At 26.8% G+C, this 21,138-nt stretch overlaps 1 protein-coding gene and 1 long non-coding RNA gene across 3 annotated transcripts; both read left to right on the forward strand.

Annotated features, from left to right (window-relative positions):
• Positions 1-2,924: 2,924 nt before the first annotated feature.
• LOC113557957 (THAP domain-containing protein 1-like) lies at positions 2,925-3,390 on the forward strand. The gene is made up of 2 exons (XM_026963496.1): positions 2,925-3,152; positions 3,225-3,390. The coding sequence occupies exons 1-2, from the start codon at positions 3,085-3,087 to the stop codon at positions 3,388-3,390; spliced, it is 234 nt and encodes a 77-aa protein (XP_026819297.1). The 5' UTR covers positions 2,925-3,084.
• A 3,262-nt stretch (positions 3,391-6,652) lies between these two features.
• LOC113559054 lies at positions 6,653-14,641 on the forward strand. Of its 2 annotated transcripts, none has more exons than XR_003405811.1 (4): positions 6,653-6,777; positions 6,833-6,941; positions 7,807-7,910; positions 14,545-14,641. It is a non-coding gene; the product is annotated as an uncharacterized LOC113559054 (long non-coding RNA). The 2 variants fall into 2 exon arrangements; XR_003405810.1 differs by lacking the exon at positions 14,545-14,641 and adding an exon at positions 12,707-12,832.
• The last annotated feature ends 6,497 nt before the right edge of the window (positions 14,642-21,138 follow it).

The following is a 21,138-nucleotide window of genomic DNA, read 5'->3' on the forward strand; positions in this document are numbered from 1 at the left end:
AATTGTAAATTATTGTAAAATTATAGATTTTAGTAAATATATATTTTTATTTTTTTAAAGTACCTTTTATTATTCGAATAGTGGAGAGAACGCCATTCAGTTATTCAAGGAAATTCAAATACTGGACAAACTATAAATTTTTATTATTATTTATTAATGTAATTTATATCATTATATTATCACCATTATTATCATGTCATACAAAAACAAACTTATTATAAATAATAACCAGAGGTACTTTAAATTTATTTCGTATAGATTTAACCTATTGTACTTTGTATAATAGTAATGTGCAGTCGTAGGTTTAAGTTTGTGTCACTCAAATACTCAATACGACTTACGAGTGATACGATAGTATATGGTATACACTAAACTAATATTATAATAGTTTCTAATAATATTTGTGATAATTCAAATGTGTCAATAATAGTTGACGTCAAATAAATAAATTCGTTAGTTTCGTATGCGATGTATTATACTCGACAAGTGATTGATTATGGAGTAACAATGTTAGATACATGATATTAAATGTTAAAATAAAAATACAACTGCTTGGAAATTGCGAGTTACCATCCAACTTTTGAAAGCTGTATCCTGCTAACAAATTAACGAAACACAATAATTTGAACGTTAAAATTCATTAAAAAAATAGCCCTATTAATTTAGTTTATTTTTTATATAAGTTTCCATTTGAAAATCAAAAGTTGATAGTGGTTCTACTATTGAATAGAAGGATGAATGATACAAAAATGTTATACAGTTTGAGAAATGTACGAAACAAAAACTTTAGAAAAAAAATCAATACTTGATAAAATAATGAATGTTCAATGATAAGAGAATCAACCTGTAGAGCTCGGGAGTTCTAACAAACGCATTTTTTTTTTTTGTGAGACTTAGAACATTATCTAAAGTAGGATAAAAAATTGTTTTTAAGGAGTACGGCATAGGCAATTTTATTAGGCACGAAACATGTAGATGTGTGCGTAGTGATCATTATTTAGTTCGTACACAAGACACAACTGTGTAAAAAAATACGGGGCGCTCCCACACACGCACTTACGGGGAACAGAAAAAAGTACAAATTGAAATATTTAAAAAAAAATTTAAGCTTTAACTTAATATTTTGAGCTTTAGCTTTTAAAAATCTTCAAGTTTTATTTTATTTTCCCCAAAACTAGTACAGTTATAATAATATTAATAATTAAGAAATAATAATATTTGTGTATAAAAAACCTCCATACGTGATTTTCATGTTTCCTTTATTAGATTTTAAAATTTCCATTAAAAAAACAAATAAAATCTGTTTAATACTGTTTAACGTACGCTGTCTTCGTCTATCACACGCTCACGCTTATACTGACTTACTGTACTATACTATATTAATATTATACTATACTTGTACCGTACTTTACTTATTATATCACGTTCTAACCGCCTATAACCTATGTATCTAAATATGTGTGTATAATCTAAATCCATTGCTTTCCACAGAAACCTAACGTATATTAGGTATAAACTGTAAGTCTATAAATGTATAATATTAAGTGAATAGTAGATTTTATAATTTTATTTTTGGTTTTTCACACCAAACTAACATATTATACAGAGTGATTATAAAAGCTCATATCATAAAATATCATATAGAATGATTATATAAGTTTTATTTAAAATATTCTAATTTGTACTTTTTTTCCTACCATCGCGCGTAAATAAAGCATGATTTTTGTATGTGTTTTTTTTTTCAATCTTACCGATGCGGGACTATTAATTATATTATAGTTCTTTAATATTGTATAGTATTTTATTTTAGATAGGTAGTAGGTACCTATTTTTTTTAAATATAAATAGATTTCTGTATGATCACCGCACCAATGAGATCATTTATTCATCGTCTGCATTGACGCTGTATAGTTCTATTCATATCGTTGTGTACGCCTGTTACGGAAATGGAATTCATGTATTATGATTTTTATGCTAAACAATTTGTTATACATTATATTAGCAGCGAGGGGCTGAAGGATAGGCAAATTCAGTTACGACGAGCGCCCCCGTCTCCGGCACAGGCGTGACAGAGATCTCCGTATTCTAAATTCCAATCCATAGCGTTTTTGTCGCGTTTCATCTTGGTTCGCGATTAAAATGACAAACTGTGTGCATCGTAAAGTACCACGTAATTATATTTGACATCAGCCACGGGTGACGTGCGATAACACGGGTACTGTCTACAGCAGAAGCTGCTGTCGCGGTCACGATAAACGAGACAGATTGCGAGTCGGGAAACGCCGCTGTGGTCGAGGTCTTTGCCGGACGAAAGAAAGGAGGCACAAGCGGAATACTTGTTGTTGTGGTTTTTTTCTTTATCAAAATCGTGTAAATCACGTTAAAAAAACAAAAAAAAACAAAAAACAGTAATCCGTTCGATATTTTGGCGGTTTCGGCGATGGTTGACGTTCTCGCACACGAGAATCGCATCGCACGCCGTTCAGTGGCGTGAAAACACAACGCGTTTCGTAACTCTTAACGGCTGAAACGTTGTTCGTGTCAAGTCATGGCCGCGGTACACGGCGACGGCGGTCGGCGAACGGAACAACGGGCGTTTGGCGGGACGGTCGGGGAAGACGGCCTAACAGGCATACCATTTCTCAGATAACTATAATAACCATTCGCCTATGCCGTGCTACGGTGTACGTAGTACGTTGTATTTTTTTACTCGGTATTTACCACAACTGTTGTTTACTGCTCATTTCTCGTCGGCCGCCGCGGTTGGGTCGGGTTAATGTTCTTTGTAAACGTGTATAACAACGCAAGAATGTATGGCCCGCAGGTGTATTAACAAAATGGGGGGACTCCAGTCAGGAATTTGGGTGAGAGACAGACTGCATTTATTATATGATGCGCTCACTCCGACAAGTGGTTGACGATGATAGCAAATCGTCGACAAAGAGAATATTCATAACAGGTTAGAAGTCTCATAGACGTAGTTCATTGTTGTACACACATTCTGTGACGCAATACGCATTTGTGTTCTAAAGTGTTAATATTGTAACACAATTTTTTTCTGCGGTCTTTTAATATTTTCGTGCCATGTCTCGTACGTGTATCATTTGTCGTGCGTCGACTAAAAACAGTACAAAGAAGCTATCATATCATTTGTAAGTATTATTATGGTTACTAATTACTTGAATACATAAAATGTAATTATTGTTTTTTTTTTTTTGATTTAGGTTTCCGAAAAATGAAATAAGAAGGCGTGTTTGGTATGCTTCCTTGGACATAAAAAGTGCTTCACCCAGCCAATCAATTTGCGGAAATCATTTTGCTCCAGAATGTTACAAAATGCGTAAAGGCAGAAGAATACTTAAGCGTTTTTCTGTTCCGACTTTGAAGTAAAAATATTGGTTCTTTATTGAATTCAAAATTTTGAACAAAAAATAAAAACAATGATTATAAAAAATATTTCAACATTGTATGATTTATTATCCGTTATATACAAATATCTCCAATGACTGATTTTAATGCAGATAATTTAAAGGTATTAATAAATAGAAATCACGAAACATGATTAAATCAAGCACGTATACAGGGGGGTTTTGGGGTTCACCACTCCCCGAAAATTTTTTTTATACATCCTGGATCAAATAATATATGAGTTGTTGAATAGTGATTGATAGCTTAATGAAATTTATAAACCTAACCTAACCTTTCAAAACTTAAGAAAACCCGCTTAGAGTAATTAGCCCTCAAGAAATTAAATTAAATATTATATATATATTTTTTTTAATCGATAGACGAGTTTTATTATATAATTTTCCTCCATTTTTCTCTATAGCAATTTCCTTCAATTTTTTGTAGATTGCTACAGGTAGTAAATATAAAAAAATCGGAATTCTTAATAATGTATAATTTTTGTTTATTGTTTTATTTGTATTTCCTAATTACTAATATGTTTATGCGTACTTGGTACGATTGAGTTTTTAAGATTGTTTGAAATTTTTTTTTTGATGATCATTGCTGGTCAGTAATAAATTATTTAGTGTACAAATAGATTTGAAGATAGGTGTAAAATGTAAGCTCGTGATAATTTAGTTTCTATTAGACTCTAATTTCAGATGTTTTGAAACAATTTATTCAAAGTGCTTTGAAAAGAAAAAAATTGGTTCATTGTAATAAACTTTTTTTTAATGAACAATTTGCTGTTTAGAGTACTATTCTACGAAAGCTTACACATATGTAAGAATTGATTCAATTGTTTACTTCCATATCCCTGTGCATTATATAGGGGATTATGGTGGTTGGGTTTTCAAAAAACTATTGAAATATATCAAAGTATACGTTTAAAAGGTGATTCAACATTTTTTTAACTTACAAAATTAGTCAAGATTTTAATGAAACAGTATTAAGTGATTATAGATCAACGTTTGGATATAACAACAATCCAACTTGCATTAAATCAACTTATAATTTTGGTTCACAATAAAGCATTTTGATTATTATTTGACAACTGTCTATACAACACAAAAATCTAAATGTTACTGAAAAAAAAAAAAACAAAGACTATGTTGACTTTGGTAAACAGTTACTTACAACAGAAAAAAATATCTAACATAATATATAATAAAGTAAAATATAAAAACTGTTGAAGTGGTTTAATTCAACAGCTTAGTAAAAACACTAATTCCTTAATAAATAGTAGGAACCGAGGAGGATTAATGTATACCAGCAAAGCTTATGTCAAGAATCAGAAAAATTTTTTAGAAGTGAATTTTCATACTTCTTCACTTATGAATTGAATATTATTTTAATTGTTTGAAATTATATGCATCAAGAATTTAGTTTAATAATTTAATTTTAAGTATTGGTTAAGTAGTTTTTCTAATCATAATACTGTGACTGGTAATACTGATATCAGAAAATGTGATGTGTGCTTAAGGCTTGAGAATTTGTTCTGTATAGTATAAATATACAATCAAGTTTCCTAACTTTAGAAAATTTTATTATCAAGCAATAACATGCATAAGCATAATAGACCATTATTAATGGTACATATTAGAAATTTATATTTAATACTAGGTGCATCTATACTCTAGCATTTCTAAAAATGTATTGTTCATTGATTATTTTTTGTATAAAATGTACAAAGATACTAAATATTAGTTGTTTGCACACCTTTAAGTTTTACTTGCAATGGAGTTATTGTTCATATTTTTCAGTTTGTAATTCTTATTTCAATTTTATAGTTATAATATTTTTTAAACATTAAAATTGAAAAATATTTCTTTTATAGCCATAACATACAAAATAGGTAAATACCACAAATTAATAATTTAAGATGTATAGATATGATAATAGGTAATCAAATAAATTGTAATTTTCGGTTGGCACTTACTACTTTGTACACCAAAGCAATATGTTTTTTCATAAATAAATAATAAAATAATAGATATGATGTAGTAAGACCTTTATATTCTAATGCATATTCACTATTTAGGAATTTTTCAAGAAGGCAGTGTAAATAATTATTTTAATACAGTGCCACTCAAGTTAAGAAAATGCCACTATATATACCAATTAGAAATACATTTATTTACAAACAATAAAATTATTACTAAATAGTAAATACACATTTTCAAGTAGCATCTAGTGCGCAACTATTTAGAAAAAAATACATTTAATGTGTATTTCCCGCATGTATAATACATAAAATTACTAGGGAGTTTCGAACGCCTATAATTCTAAACAATGATGGTTTAACCACAGAATCATAGTCGATAAGATTAATCAGCAATCACACAAGGAAGTACGAGAAATGGTAAAATGTACAGTAAGTTTGCCAATAGAAAACAGATGTATACAGATTTTATCGTATTTAGAAGTACAACGACTATTCAACTAATAGATAATAATTATAATAATTATCTATGATTCAACTAATCATGTAATACTCTCGATAATTTTTAAAAAAAAACCAAGACATTCGTTTTTCCCATAATCAATAATACTGTGACGCGTTATCACCAGTCACCACTTTCGAACTTCGTACAACTCGATGTCAGTGTGGTTTATTTTGTATAAGCAGTTGTAATATTCCTTGTCATAAGCGTTACCGTGGAATGCGGATTGTCCTCAGACAGGCACGACAATGACGTTCTCAATCGTTCGCTTCCGATCTTTTCGGAACTCCCCAAAGTTCACCCGTTTCACCGTGCGACGATAATATTGTTTTTCCTTTTCGAAATCGAAACATTACCGAACGGCGATTATACTATATTTGTATATATTATTTATTCCTACCGAGTACCGTGTATTATTACACGCGTTTGTCTTTCTGCCAACTTATACTCAAAAAATATATGTTATGAATTTAAGATCGAAATTGTTTTTTCTTTCTTTCCACATTCCAACCAGGAGAATCTCGGCTTGGCGTTTTGTGTGTTAGAGCTGAGAAGGAAATTGGTTAAAATCGTCCAAACGCCCCTAACATCGCACACGCCATACAAACGCGCCAAAATAATAAAATTGTTATAAATTTTTATGATAACGAATTATCAAATGTAATCATTGTTCGGTTTTCAGGTGGTTATCAATTCAAATTTCAGACATACAATTGAGGTTATGTATTTAATATTTTTATTATTTTCGTAAATTTGTAATCGGTAAATCGGTTTAATTTATGTTGAATGTTCGAAGTGTAGGCTTGGGGATAATGAGTCAACTACGTCTTTGTTCCAGTATCTATACAAATTAAGATCTAAAAAGTTTGCCTTTTCTGTGTTTTTCGTAAGTCCTACGATTATGTTGATTTTATGGAATAAAATTGTGAAATTATTTACAGGTATAATATTGACAATAAAGTATACGAGAAAGAAGAAAATCTATTGAAAAAAGATACTGAAATCTACTTTACAACAGTCTGGAACAATTGGATTCAAGAACACAGATCAGTAAGTTTTGTTGTGTTATATTTACTTGAATGTAATATTGACAATGTCGAATCTGCACCAACATAAGAAATGTAGGTGTTAGAAACAACCTGCACTGAAACCAACTCAAAGGACAAAATGATAAAGTCCTTACAAAAATATAAGTATTCCAGTGTATTTTGACTATTTTATAACAGACATTTTTTATTATGAACACAAACACTAATATTTTTTCTGAATACCTCGATAATGGATATAATTGCGTACATATGTACAAATTGTACATGTAACCGTTAACTACATTGAGACACATGAATTTGTGTCAGAAATGAATTATGTTTTACTACAGTGCAAACGATAACGTTGTGTATATTTATTAGTTTATTATCATGTATAACTTATATTAATAATTATATGCGTAATGCGTACCTATTTGTAATATCTATGAATTAATAATTATTAATCAAGGTATTAATATTAACCATTTTTTTTTATGTATAACAATACATTTTTTTATTAAATAATTACATATGTTATTTTAACTAAAAAAAAAGTACAAAAAAAATATTAAAGCTTGAACACTTTTAATGGTTTTGTGTTTGTCTGTTATATACTGATTTTGCTGTATTTCTCTATTTTAAAAAGACTTTTGGGCGTAGATTGGTTGAGATTTGGTAGTAATTGATAGTGTTGATATTCAAATATTTTTCTTATATTTACAGATAAGTTTTTTGTTTAAAAAGTGACTTACTGTTTATTTTTATTTCATTATCATTTATTTGTTACTTAATTAATGATTATTAAGCCAGTATTATATTATTAAGTTTTAAAAGCATTATAAGCTTAATTAATTTAATTGATTTCTTGTTTTAAATTTTGTTTTTAGTTATTACCGCCAAGAAACAATAGTGGCTACGTGTACATGTGCCTGAGAGATATGGCTTAAATAAACTGAATGGTGTTACAATTTTACATGGTTGTTTATCTAAGGTATTGTAGAATAGTTCTTATCACATTGTGAATTACTACTGTGTCACTTAATATCACTTCTCCAATCAACAAGTAGCATTATATAAGCATACTATAGCCGGGACACAAAAAATTAGCACTGGTCTCAGCAGCCTGTTTTTCATATCCACCATAGTAACAATTAGTTCTCAGTAACTAATTAATGAATTAACCATTGTATCCAATTAACTGCGGACTATTTATTTTATGATTTTGATAACCACTATCAAAAAACTGCTGTTTGGTACATGACGACCAGCGCTCATTTTTTGTATCCTTGATTATAGTTATCCCTGTACACAATAGATTTGTATTAAATTTGGTTTCCTAATGCTAACATTTATGGAAACCTATGGATAAATAATATTTTTGGTTTTCTAATTTGGTGTATGAATTATATTTCGTACATATCAACTTAATGTAGTTGTCCCACCCAGCGTTCCTTTTTTTTGATCATTTAACAGCAGCATTTTTCTTAAATTTTTTTTTTTTGATAGACCTAAATTTGATTTTTATTTATTCTGGATCAAAAACCATTTACTCGTAAAGTTTCACTAATGTGAACCGAAAACAACAAAATAGTTTTGTATTTTTATAGTTTATACTAATCAACTATTCACTAAAATAACTAATAATTGGTAACATGGATGAAAAATATCTTTATGTGTGTAAACTCTTGCGGTGCCTAACATTAATTGGTGTCGCCAAACTATCAAGCATTTAAAAGTAGTTTGTAACATTATATTATGTGAAAAATGCGATAATCATGATGTAAATGAACACATTTTTTATTTTATCAGTGACTGACGAGTAGCCTGTACATGTATGTTTTGTATCATTTTATCATTATTATTTATATGAAAATACATGTTGTAATATGTATATTTACATTAATTACAAAATGTTAATCGTCTATTTGATTTATCCGTTAAGGCATTGGTCCCGTGGGCCGTGACTGACAGTTAATCAAGTTTCACTGTATTACATAAATAATAATAATAATTATTATTTAGAGAATATTATATCTGTATCTACTGTCTTTGTCTTACTAATGTACTTAGCAAGACAAAGACAACAACACATGTGGGTATAATGTCCTCTTAAGCAATCACCATAGATAGAATTTTATGCATACACATGCATGAATAACTAAAATGCATGTTTTTTTTCTGTATTTATTTAAAGTTTCCCTGTCAATAATATCATCTGAACTTATGGTTAATTATATTTTAAAATTTGTTAACAACACACACTAAAGATATAAAGTTAAATACAATATTTAAGTGATTTAACAGATTATTAGAATATATATGTACTGTATTATTATAGTATCGTAGGCGCAATTAGACCTCTAAAACGTAGGGTGCTATAACTGTTGACAGTTTACCAATTGATGATATTTAATAATATTTAGGTTTAAAAAACAAGGAGTGCTAAATTTAAACTTGGGGGTACTAAAGACCTTTTTGTTTAGTTGCATCACTGTATAGTATACAACACAATATGAATTTATAAATTGTATAAAAGAATAATAATAATACAAAAAAAAATGTGTGGGCGTCCACCTTAAGTCGGCATATTGAGAATGTCACTTAATCTGTGCACTACTAGCAGAATTTAAGTGATTGAAAAAATTGATGTTAAATATTTAATATACTTAGTTATTATGGGTAACTGAAAATATTTGTGAAGAGCCCCATTATAAACATACAAACATATACCATGGAACAATTAATAATAACATTAAAACTTGGATTTTTTTTATGTTAGTTTTAGTACAATTGCCCCAAAATAGTGACTTCACAATTAAATTTGTATATTGTAGTTGGTGTAGTGACCTTAGGTACTCGTACTACAATTGTAGTAACTTCTCTGTAAATACTGGTCTGTCGTATGTTGAGTTGATGAGTTCAGAATTGGTGAAATGAAGTGAACAACAGTGGTAGTTTAATTAGTTGATTGTTTATTGAATAATAATAATATAAGTATTTAATATACTTTTAATAAAATTTTTAAACAAAGTGAAATAACTGTGCCCAAGAAATTAGTTATATTAATACTTGTGATCTGAACGTAGATAACAAGCGGCAATGTTAGGACACGGCCCAACAACCTGTATTTAAGCCCTGAAAGTAGTATTGTGAATAGACTTAGAGAAACGGCAATGGTAGGGCACGGCCCAATGACTCAACTAAGTTCGGTGATTTGGGATGTAAGACTAATTCTAATCTTACAGCGTATCGAGACCTTTATATATATTAAGTCTCTGCTGGATGAATGCACGGTAAAAAATTAAGGTGGTGTATCAAAGAAGCCGAAAATGCATTGGAAATGCTAATAAGAATCTTTTGGTTGTTTTTAATAGTATAGCTATTGTTGTGCTATGATATTATGTGAATTCGTAGAAAACCAAATGTCAACTTATTGATAAACAACACGCTTATGTCAACTCATAGCGAACTAGTAAAAAAAAATTGTAATATCAATATAATAGTAATAGTAAAGTGACTTCATCGGTTTGCTACAGTATTATAATAATATAATAGTAATAGTTAAGCGACTATGTCGATTTAATACATTGGTAAAGATATCTGCAATAGATACTATTTATATAAATTGGATTTAACATGTTCTATTAGTTTTGTATGTTAAATACAGTTAGTAATTTCAATTTTAAATAATTTTTATGTTTATGTTTTATGTATTGATTCTGTCTTATTAAAATATACATGAAAAATGTAATATTCAGAAGAATCCATTATACTCTGACACTTTTATTTTTAGTATTAGTGTGAATAGACATGTTATCAAATTTAAAGATAAGAATATTATCTAGGACACCTTGTAAGTTTTTTTCTTGATATTTTAATTTTGAACTTTTGAAGTAAATTATGAGCATTTTAAATTATACAACACATTCGATCATAATATTTTCTTAAAATTAAAAGTTACCTTAATATGTTATTTTGTACTAATCTACTGTTAAATAATATTTGAAATTTAATTTTAGAAATGTATGAATGTTTTGATATTAAATTTAAATTTAAATTTTGCTTGACTTCTTTACATTTAACACAGCTGATCTAGTGATTTTGGTATGGTATCAAAATAATCTTGTACACCTGAATCAACGTGCATCGAAGCTAGTTATTTAAATACAACATTATTATGTATATATCAGTATTGTATTACTAACTCACAAATTCACAATTTATGTCCCGAATTATATACATTTAAAATAAATTCACGATAAGTACATAATGAGATTTAATTTTTTTATTACAATATATTGTATATCTTTTTATTCTTGAACTTTTTGCATTATTGACTCATTCGGTTAATGGACTCAAATATTCTGATCTCAAATTGAATCCAATAAGAGGCGACTATTTTATATACATTTATAGTTTTTTTTATAGTTTATAATATATTAAACTTGTGTATAATTGGTTTAAGAGGACATAGAACCCGCATATGTTGTTTCTGTCTTACACACGTACGACATAGCAAATTTTTGTTTAAAAGTTTCAATATTGTGCTATTAGTTTTGATATTAAAGTGAATTGACCTATTATAAAATTTAAAGGTAAGATTATTATCCAGGGCCTCACTTAGCCTTTTATTGATATTGTTATTTTTAAGTAAGTTATGATCATTTTAAAATGCACAGTTTCAAAAAGATCATAACTTAAAAATAAATTACCTTTGAATTTTATAATAGGTCAATTCACTCTAATATCACAACTAACAGCACAATATTGAAACTGGTGAACGAAAATTTGCTATGTCTCATGTGTAAGACGGAGACAACACATGTGGGTTAGTACTACGTCCTCTTAAGTATTAACACTATTAACAGTATAATAAGTAATGTTGTTTACGACATTATAATTGTATAACTATTTTAGTTAATTGATTATTATAATTATTTTTAAATTAGGTCATGTGAGTGTCTATGTTTCAGCCGACATACTGAAGGCAGGTTTCTTAAGGGGCCGCTACACCAGCATTTGTTTTCTCTGTCTATCTCCCACATAATATAAAAGATACTCCATATTTCCACGGTTACGACTCTGGTTCAGTTTAAGGCAAATGCACCTATTATATATTTTCTAAAGAAGAGTATTTCCTATGCATTGATAGATTTTTAATATTTAAATTTTTTATAAATATAAGTATGTTTTAATTTAATAAGCACAGCACTAAGCTCGTAAAGTAATCATTAAAGCAATTTTTAATTTGTCTAGTCTATAGCTTTTCAGGCAGGGGCATCAGTTTTATACAATGTTGGGTAGTAACATAATGGAAGTAATGTGTTACTGTAACGGCTTATTATTGTATTAGGTATACCAATCTTTTGGGAACATAATTATGTATATTTGTCAAATAAAAATGGAACACCTTGAATAAAATTACTTACTAAACATTCATTAGAGTCCAATGTTGTTAAACTTGTAATTAAAAGATTCAATTTTTTTAAGTTAATAATAACAATAAAAAAATACTAATAAAATACAATATAATTACACTTTGTATATTATAATTTTGTTTTTATTAATCTTTGAACTAATAAAAAATAAAAATCATCAATAAAACTTAGATAAACACAATTTATCATGTATTATAAATGCAATTTTGAGATGTTTAATATTATATAGGTAGAGCTTTTTTTTATTGATACCTGATGGGATTTAAGATAGTTTTGTCATTATTTCAACTTGAATCTTAATGATTATTAATTATTATATCTATTACTACATGATTGCATATGTTTGTAGATGAACACTGACATATGAAATTGGTCGTTGTACATCTTGTAGAGCAACTACAGGGATACTGAGATTGGATGTAATAAGCAGCAACATTTTACCAATATCTATAAATCTATGTAAAATAATGTGGAAAAACCATTTTTATAAAATAATTTAATACCTTTAACTCTTTAAGATATTATATTGTTTCTATTGATATTTTTTTTATAAAAATATACAGAATTATGTTTGAAAATAATTAAAATAAATCCTAATGTCTAAGTATTATCATCATATTTTCATTGAGTTTAGAAAAACCGATACCGTAAAAAATTGTTAGTTCAATTTTTTTTTATTCTTTCCATAAACACCGATGCTTAGGCGTGGACGGAAAACGCATTATTTATTACCTCAACAGTTTGATGATGCATCCACAAGACATATGTACATAGGCATCAAGTTTCAAAAAACTTAATGGACACTTTGGTATCAGGCATAAATACACAATTTGGGAAATGGTGCTTAGTCCCTAATCAATACAATGTCCCCGTAAAATCCAATATTTTAATGGGGGCCCAATACCCCATAATAATTTCAATAAGTGCCTGAGCTCTCCGGGCACCCATGTACATGATGACTATGAATATAATTCTTCATCTATAAATATCAAATGAAATTTGGCTAATGAATTGACAAAAAAAAAAAAAAAATATTAAACACATTTCTAATATAGATACAAAATATTTTGTTTAATAATAGCATGCAATATCATAATTGTTAAAATTGAATATTGGTATTATGTAATTTTGAGTGGTTTATAGCAGTTTCCCAACTTCTTTTACTCGCGAAACCTTTGCAGAAGCTTGAACGCTTTGTGGAACCTCTATATAATTTTTGGAGCTATTCTATGTTTGAATCATAATCCACATAAAAAATATTATTAATTTATTTATATTATCCCAAATTTCTCACGGAACCCTTGGCACCGGCTGACTGGACCCTTAGGTTCCGTGGAACACCAGTTTAGAAATACTGGTTTAGACTGTTTAAAGGCTCCCCACAGCTCTATAAGTGTTACATAATTATAGCACTTCTAACATTTGAATTCTAACTACACCACTATCCATTTAAAAATTTGGTTGAATTAAATCAAATCTATATAACTATACAGCCTATCATACTAATTAAAATTTTTTAATACAGTAGAGTCCCGCTAATCTGGACATCCGGACAATTTATGTTTTGTATTTAGTATGTACTCATGTATAATATATATATTTGGGAATACCCTAATTACGATATGACATCTAATAATATGCGTCTAAGACATCGCAAAGCAAAATTACGTCAATCTTCATTAAAACAAAAAAATATCACAAAGTTTTTCAAGTCTATAATAAAAATAATAATGTGTATCTAATATAAAATTATTATTGTATATCAATAAATTTTGAATTCATATAAATACATGAGGTATTTTTGACAGTATATTTATTGTGTTTATTAATAAGTAAGTTAAAAAAAAATGTCATTATTTATTTTTTACTGTATGAAGTTTCTCCTTAAATATTTTTCTTTTACAATGTTACTTAATACATCACTGCACTGCCTAATTTTTCAATAAGAATTAGTGTAGACCTCCAATTAATTTTTTAGTACACATTTAGTTTTAATTATAATGATGTCATGATCACTATTTTACTTCTATTAACATAATAATATAATATCTTATTGCTATTTTTTTTTAAATGTACAAAGCCAAATTGGATAATATATTTTAAGTTAATTATTATTATATTATTGTTGTTCATTGTTATATTTTACCTTTTCATTATGTATGTTTACAATATAAATTTTTCTTTCAGTTATACAAAAAAATGTTCAATATACAACAGAAAATGTCGAAGCTCAGATAAAACTGGAAATAGATGTAATTGACTGTAATAAATATTAAAAAAGTTTTACTAAGAGAGAAAACAATTTTGTGAATTTATTGTGTCAATAACATATACTATATAGCATTGAAAACAATCCTAAAATCTGCAATTGTAACATTAAAGTCTCAATTAAAACTTTAATACCAATTAAACTAGAAAAAAAGGACATATGAAAAACCACAATAAAATTCTTATAGTTAATACAAACTAAAACTATCTGATACGTTTTTTTTTTATTGCTGGCTAAACAGACCACTTGAAATATTTATTTATACAAATGATAGACAAAATATCTTGTGATACAAACTTAATTCATTCTGTCCATTCTGCTACATAATAAGAGGAATATTTAAAATAAAAACAATATCAATTTAACTCAATTCTCAATCTATTCTTATAAAAATTTGTGTGTTCAATTAATTATAAATGAAAAGCATACAAATGTAGGTAGTGTATCGTTCCACTTATTTTGAGTCACTTCAACTACTGACTAAGTATAGTTCTAGAAAAATATAAAATGTTTAACTAGACTAGTTTTCAATTATATAATGATCTAATAATCACTAAATCATGATTTAGTTGCCCAATATATAAAATTAGTAGAATAAAATCAAGAATTGTACAGCAATCGATGAAATTAAATCATCGTACTTTTATAGTAATACAATTTAAGTTATTAAGGCTTAATCTGTAATATAGCAAAATGAAAGAAAGGTGAATGTGTGTGTGTACAAAACGTTGACAGCAATACTTTTATCTTTTTGAATATAATTTGGGATGTTATCTCGTGTGTGTGATTAAATTGTCTTCTGTGCATGTAAGTTTATAGTAGTATGACGTTAAATGTATAAATTATATTCTGTATGATTGTTTATATATAATATATAAATATATCTGAATATTGATTCTAATTTTACTGATTTATGCTTACCTAATGTGTTCTGTCTTCATATGTGTATTATGTAAACTAAAAATTATTGTATTGATAGAGATTTCGCTCCATTTGATTATATAAATACCAATATTAACTTATCGTGTTCACTACGGCTGTGTTGTATTGATCTATACTATAGTAAGTACATCTTGGTTTGACGGTGAGTCAAACATAACGTTATGCACAATATTATGTGATAACGTTTTATAATTCTATTAAAACAGTTAAATTAATTGATTTTTATGCTGCTTGGTGTAAATAAGAAGTAGGCATTTTGATTTTAGTAGCCATGAATTGTTTTATATTTGTTATTTTAAATAAAATTATACATTTATAATAACACAATAAATAAATGAGAAAATATTTATAAAAAAGAAAAATATATTAAATTAATATATATGGTAGAGAAAACATATTATACTCATTACTAGACTTCCAAATCCATAACAAAATATAGTATACACAGCATCAAGTCAAGCAAGGTTAACCAATATTTACCATTTGCTTACAATATGGGGTGTATTATTGATTCTATCATTATGAAAGCTTCATGTGAAAGATCAAGCCATCTGAAATGCGCTTTTAATAATATAACTTATTAAGAGGATATTGTAAATACAGCATTACAACAAGACAACATAATGTTACCTACGTCTCACAAATGCATAACATTCCTTAATTTACATATAGCACTACAGCAGTTCCCATTTTAAGAAATTTAATGGTAAGAATATTATCTGTATTTTCTGGTTGGAGTTCTATGATATTTTAATCTCTTAGTAAGTTATGAATATTATGTAGAATATTAATATTTAAAAATGCTTTCAATCTTAAAGGATAATTTATGTTGGAAATCTGTTTGTGTTTTCTCTCTGGTCCAAATACAACTTGAACTAAACTCATTCATGCACATTTTTATCTACACATTATAGAGCATATAATACTGCTTTATAAGAGTAAAAATGTGGATAACTCTTAATGTATCTTAAATAATAACTTAATATTAATTTTTTTTATAATGCCTAAGTAACTTATTTTATTATTAGTAATTACTAATTACAATAGGTTAATTTAATTTTTACTAAATAACATATAAATATATAAATATTATTAATATTTATTATTTAATAATTATAATAATAAAGGTATACTTACATACAATACTAATTTATGTTAAACTGCCTATTATAAAAAACCTTGTATTACCTACATATTTCTGATTTTGTCAAAATTTTAAGTTTAAGCGCTTATAAAAAAAAATATGACTACAGATTTTCGATATTTTTTAAATTTTAATCGATAAATTATTATTATTTATGAGCTTTTTATTAAATTTTAAAATATTTCTATTACCTACCTACTCAATATAATAGTAAAAAACCGGGAATGTGAATATATATTAAATATATGATATAAAATTCATTAAAATGATGAAAATATGTAAATTATTTTTCTGTTAAAATTATAACAGTGTTATTCATAGTCATTGTAAAAACAAAGTTTTAACCGAAGTTTAAAAAAATTTAGTTAAACTCGGGTTTAATAATATATATTATATGTTATATTATGTTATTATTATATAATATATGTTTTATTATAAACAGCCATAGAGCCCCCAAATTTCAATATAATAATATGGAAATTATAATTAGTAATAACTAATTGTTGCCAATCTAGAAAAAAAAATACATTCTATGTTCTATTATTTAAATGCAAACGTTATAGTTTTTCAGTTGTGTTTTTTTCCATGTCATTGTTATCGTTATATTTTATGAATTGTTGTAAAATATTTTTACGTGAATTTATTTTTAGTTTCGCACTGTATTTTTGAGTTTATTAGTGGTATTTATTTTAAATTTAAATTTAAATCGCGTGATTGTATTTTATAATGGATAAGCAAAAAAGTGTTAATTGGAAAAGTATCATCGGTTGACTAACACCATGTAAATCTCCATTGTCGACCTGAATATTAAATTATAATAATATAGGTACTTAAATTTGTTTTTAATTCATAAATAAACTATTACTGTAAACATATTCAATAATTACTTGTCTTCTAGCTAAATAACGAAGTGCAATCAAAAATTGTAAATTCGGCGAAATTCGTTTTCCTCGATTGTTAACTGCTCGAGGTAAAAAGTCACAAATTTTGTGTACGATATGTAAGCATTCCGCTTTCGAAAATAGATATTTTTTGTGAAATTCATTATTGGTAAGTTCGTTTTATGGATTTTTACGAATTTTGTTTTATAGCAATAACTGTTTTTTTTAAGTATAATATATGAATGTGCACACGTTTTTAAAACATAAATTAATTAAATTAAATGATAATAAGATATAACAGTGATTTTTAAAATAAATCAGCTTTAAACCTAATGTTTGCCTAGTTTATAAATTGGAGGTTTATCGTTAAACTCAGTATACGTATGCCTCTATAGCTCTAAAGTCTATGGTATAAGTAAAGTTTATCATCTATGAAGTATAAATACCAAAAAATAAACTATTGTTAAACTACTATTGAACATTAAACCATTATTAAATTAGGTCCAATTTGTCTATGAATAACACCATAAAGGTTTAAGTTAAATTATTTTTTTGTTTTTAATACCATTCCTTTTAGGACAACCTCTGGTGGTCGTGGGATTTTATCAAGTTTCCTTCGGTTCAGCCAGCAGTTTTGTGCTACGATGTCGGATGAATGATCATTCTTTTATCCGTTATTTTTATTTTCTAAATGTTATACAAATTTTATTTACGAGTAAAAAAAAGTTGTATATTTAATATAAAGTGTCTTATATGTTTTTTTATACGTGTAATAGCATTCCTTAGATTCTATTGGTAGTTACAATAAGAGATTTTCGCTATTAGTCGCACTAGGTACGAATTACGTAACAGTGACAGAAAACAGTACCTTCAATGATACAATGAAATATTTAAAATATTTAGATTCATCTATAGCTATTTTTACCATTAACTTATTTATTCCAGTCGGAACCTAGTAATATTATTTGAAAAACTAATATCATATAGGTAATAAAGTATTATCTACTTACTATGTATTATAATATTACCAATCTGTTCACTTAAATAGATGTCAAAAATAATCATAAAATATTCATCATAGAAACTTAAAACATTCCACTATTACTTGTATTATCATTAATTAAATCCAATAAATTTTTAATTTTTCTAATGTTTAGTTTTTTTTTTTTAAATGTTGATATACATCGATATCGTTATGTTCAATGTTAGATCTAAAAGCTTTAAAATGTAATACACGTTTTCTAATAACTAATAAGATTTCTCTTAGAAATGTTAAAATATATAATTGTAATTTTATTTTTATAAATGTTTATTGAATTGTTTGTAGTAAAATGTTGACAACATTTGTTAAAATCTCAAAAATTTGCGAATTTTTTTTTGTAGTTAAAGATTTATAAAATATATTTATACAGCTAAGGCTTGATAATTTAAAACAAAGTTCATCATAAATAGTTATTATTGTTATTACTGAAACCAAAAAATCTAAAAAGTACCGAAGTACCTGCATATTATAATATATATCAATATACCTAAACACAAATACAGTCTTTTTTCAATTCGGTGCAGAATATGTACACTTGGAAAATAATTCATATCGCAATTGCAATAGCACAAGTAAATAAAACTATAAGTGTATAATATAATATTGACAATATGAAAATTATTGTGTTATTATATTGTACACATTTTATTTATTTGTTTTTTTTTTTTTAATAAAATTTGGCATAGACATCATATTAATATGCATTCATATTCATGTATTGATAGTTGATAATGTTATTTGTTTTAATATTGTAGGTAGGTATATAATATAATATCTAGAGGAGGGCAAGTTAATGACAAAATTTAACTTGAGTCGGTTATGTGAAATCAACATTATAAGTTATAATTTAAAATATCATTAATTAAATTGTATTAGATTTTATTTTATTACTCATAAGTTGTTCTAAAATTAAAATTGTTACAGTTGAAGTAGGTATCATAATTTTATTGAAGAAGGGGTGTTACCGACGTAAACTAAATAGGTAACTTATAAAATGTTTTGGTACTTTATACATGCAGCTATAAAAGCGAGTATAAGACATGCGAGTAACGACAACTCGACAGCGGCTGTCGGCTGTTGATAAATAGATGGAGTAGATGTCGCTGCTTATTTGACTCATTTTTGAACCATAGCATTTAAATCCATTAAATGAATGAGGCGAAAGTGCCAACATGTATATACATATTAATTGTAATAATAATAATAAAAAAATTAATATGAACTATAAGTTCATATAAATAAATATTTATAAAATATTCATCATTATTTAAAATTTATTATTGTATTTCATAAAATGTTATTTCACAATTGCTTCAAAATATGTAAAAATAATATTTTCAAAAACTAATAATTTTCGAAGTGATGTGTTAGTGGATCCTAATCGTCTAAATATATACGATAAAATTGGTAAAACGGAAAATGCATTAAAAGTATAGAACTACGCTTTTAAGTTATTGACCGGTGTACCTACTACAAACTAACAAGTAAACTATTTTTTTCCTATTTTCTGGTACCTATCTATATCTAACTTCTTATATTTGTAAATCGGAATCTGTAGACTGTCCAATAGTCAATGTAAAATGAGTCAAATACGCGATGTTTACTGCTGTAATAATAATACGAATAAAATAATATCGTACATTATACGAGAATATTATGATAATCATAATATTATATTGAGCATTATATTATCGTGTACATTGAGTAATCGTATAGTATATTATTAAGGCGCGGATTTTTATGTAATAAAAAAATCAAGTATGTAAATATGTATGTTCTTATTTTTGCCAAAATATGTATTAAAAACATGAAATATTTAACAAAGAAAATCGATATTTTACATTAATTTTTAATTATTTATCAATGATCATATGCAAAGAGTATTTGTTTAGATGCAGCCATATTATAGGTTTATTATATCCATGTTTTTGGAATCGTAATTAATAAATAATTCATCTATTCATCTTCATTGTCGTCTGCTTGGAAATAATAGGATTTTCAAATTTAAATGTACGGCGGTTAGGTCTCAAAATAAATTGACTTGTAAGTTTATTGTAGAGGTTGAAGGAGTGTTAACGTCGATTTCATACTCGACATATCAATGGTATTAATTCAATATCCATTGACATATTTTCATTTTTATTCAGAAGAATATCTCTTTTGTAAATCAACGTTTTTAGCGACTAGGTACATAGTTTAATTTATATTGTATTATAGTTCCAGATTTTCTTTAAACTTCATTTAATTAATATTGTTTTTGTTGTATTCTTTACGAGTTTATTATTTTTATTCAGAATTAAAAAATTTACATTCAATAAAATTATGTCTTTATATAAAAATCCGCGTCATGTATATTATTATATATACCATCATATTACCTACACCGGTTATGCTTATTATAAATCATCTGTAATATTATATATCAGTTGATACATTTATTTTACACCCTCGTTAATTAATTAATAAAGTATATTATCATCTTTGAAAACATTTTTCTACATAA

This window comes from Rhopalosiphum maidis, chromosome 3 (assembly GCF_003676215.2).
Source record: "Rhopalosiphum maidis isolate BTI-1 chromosome 3, ASM367621v3, whole genome shotgun sequence".
Classification (NCBI taxonomy): domain Eukaryota; kingdom Metazoa; phylum Arthropoda; class Insecta; order Hemiptera; family Aphididae; genus Rhopalosiphum; species Rhopalosiphum maidis.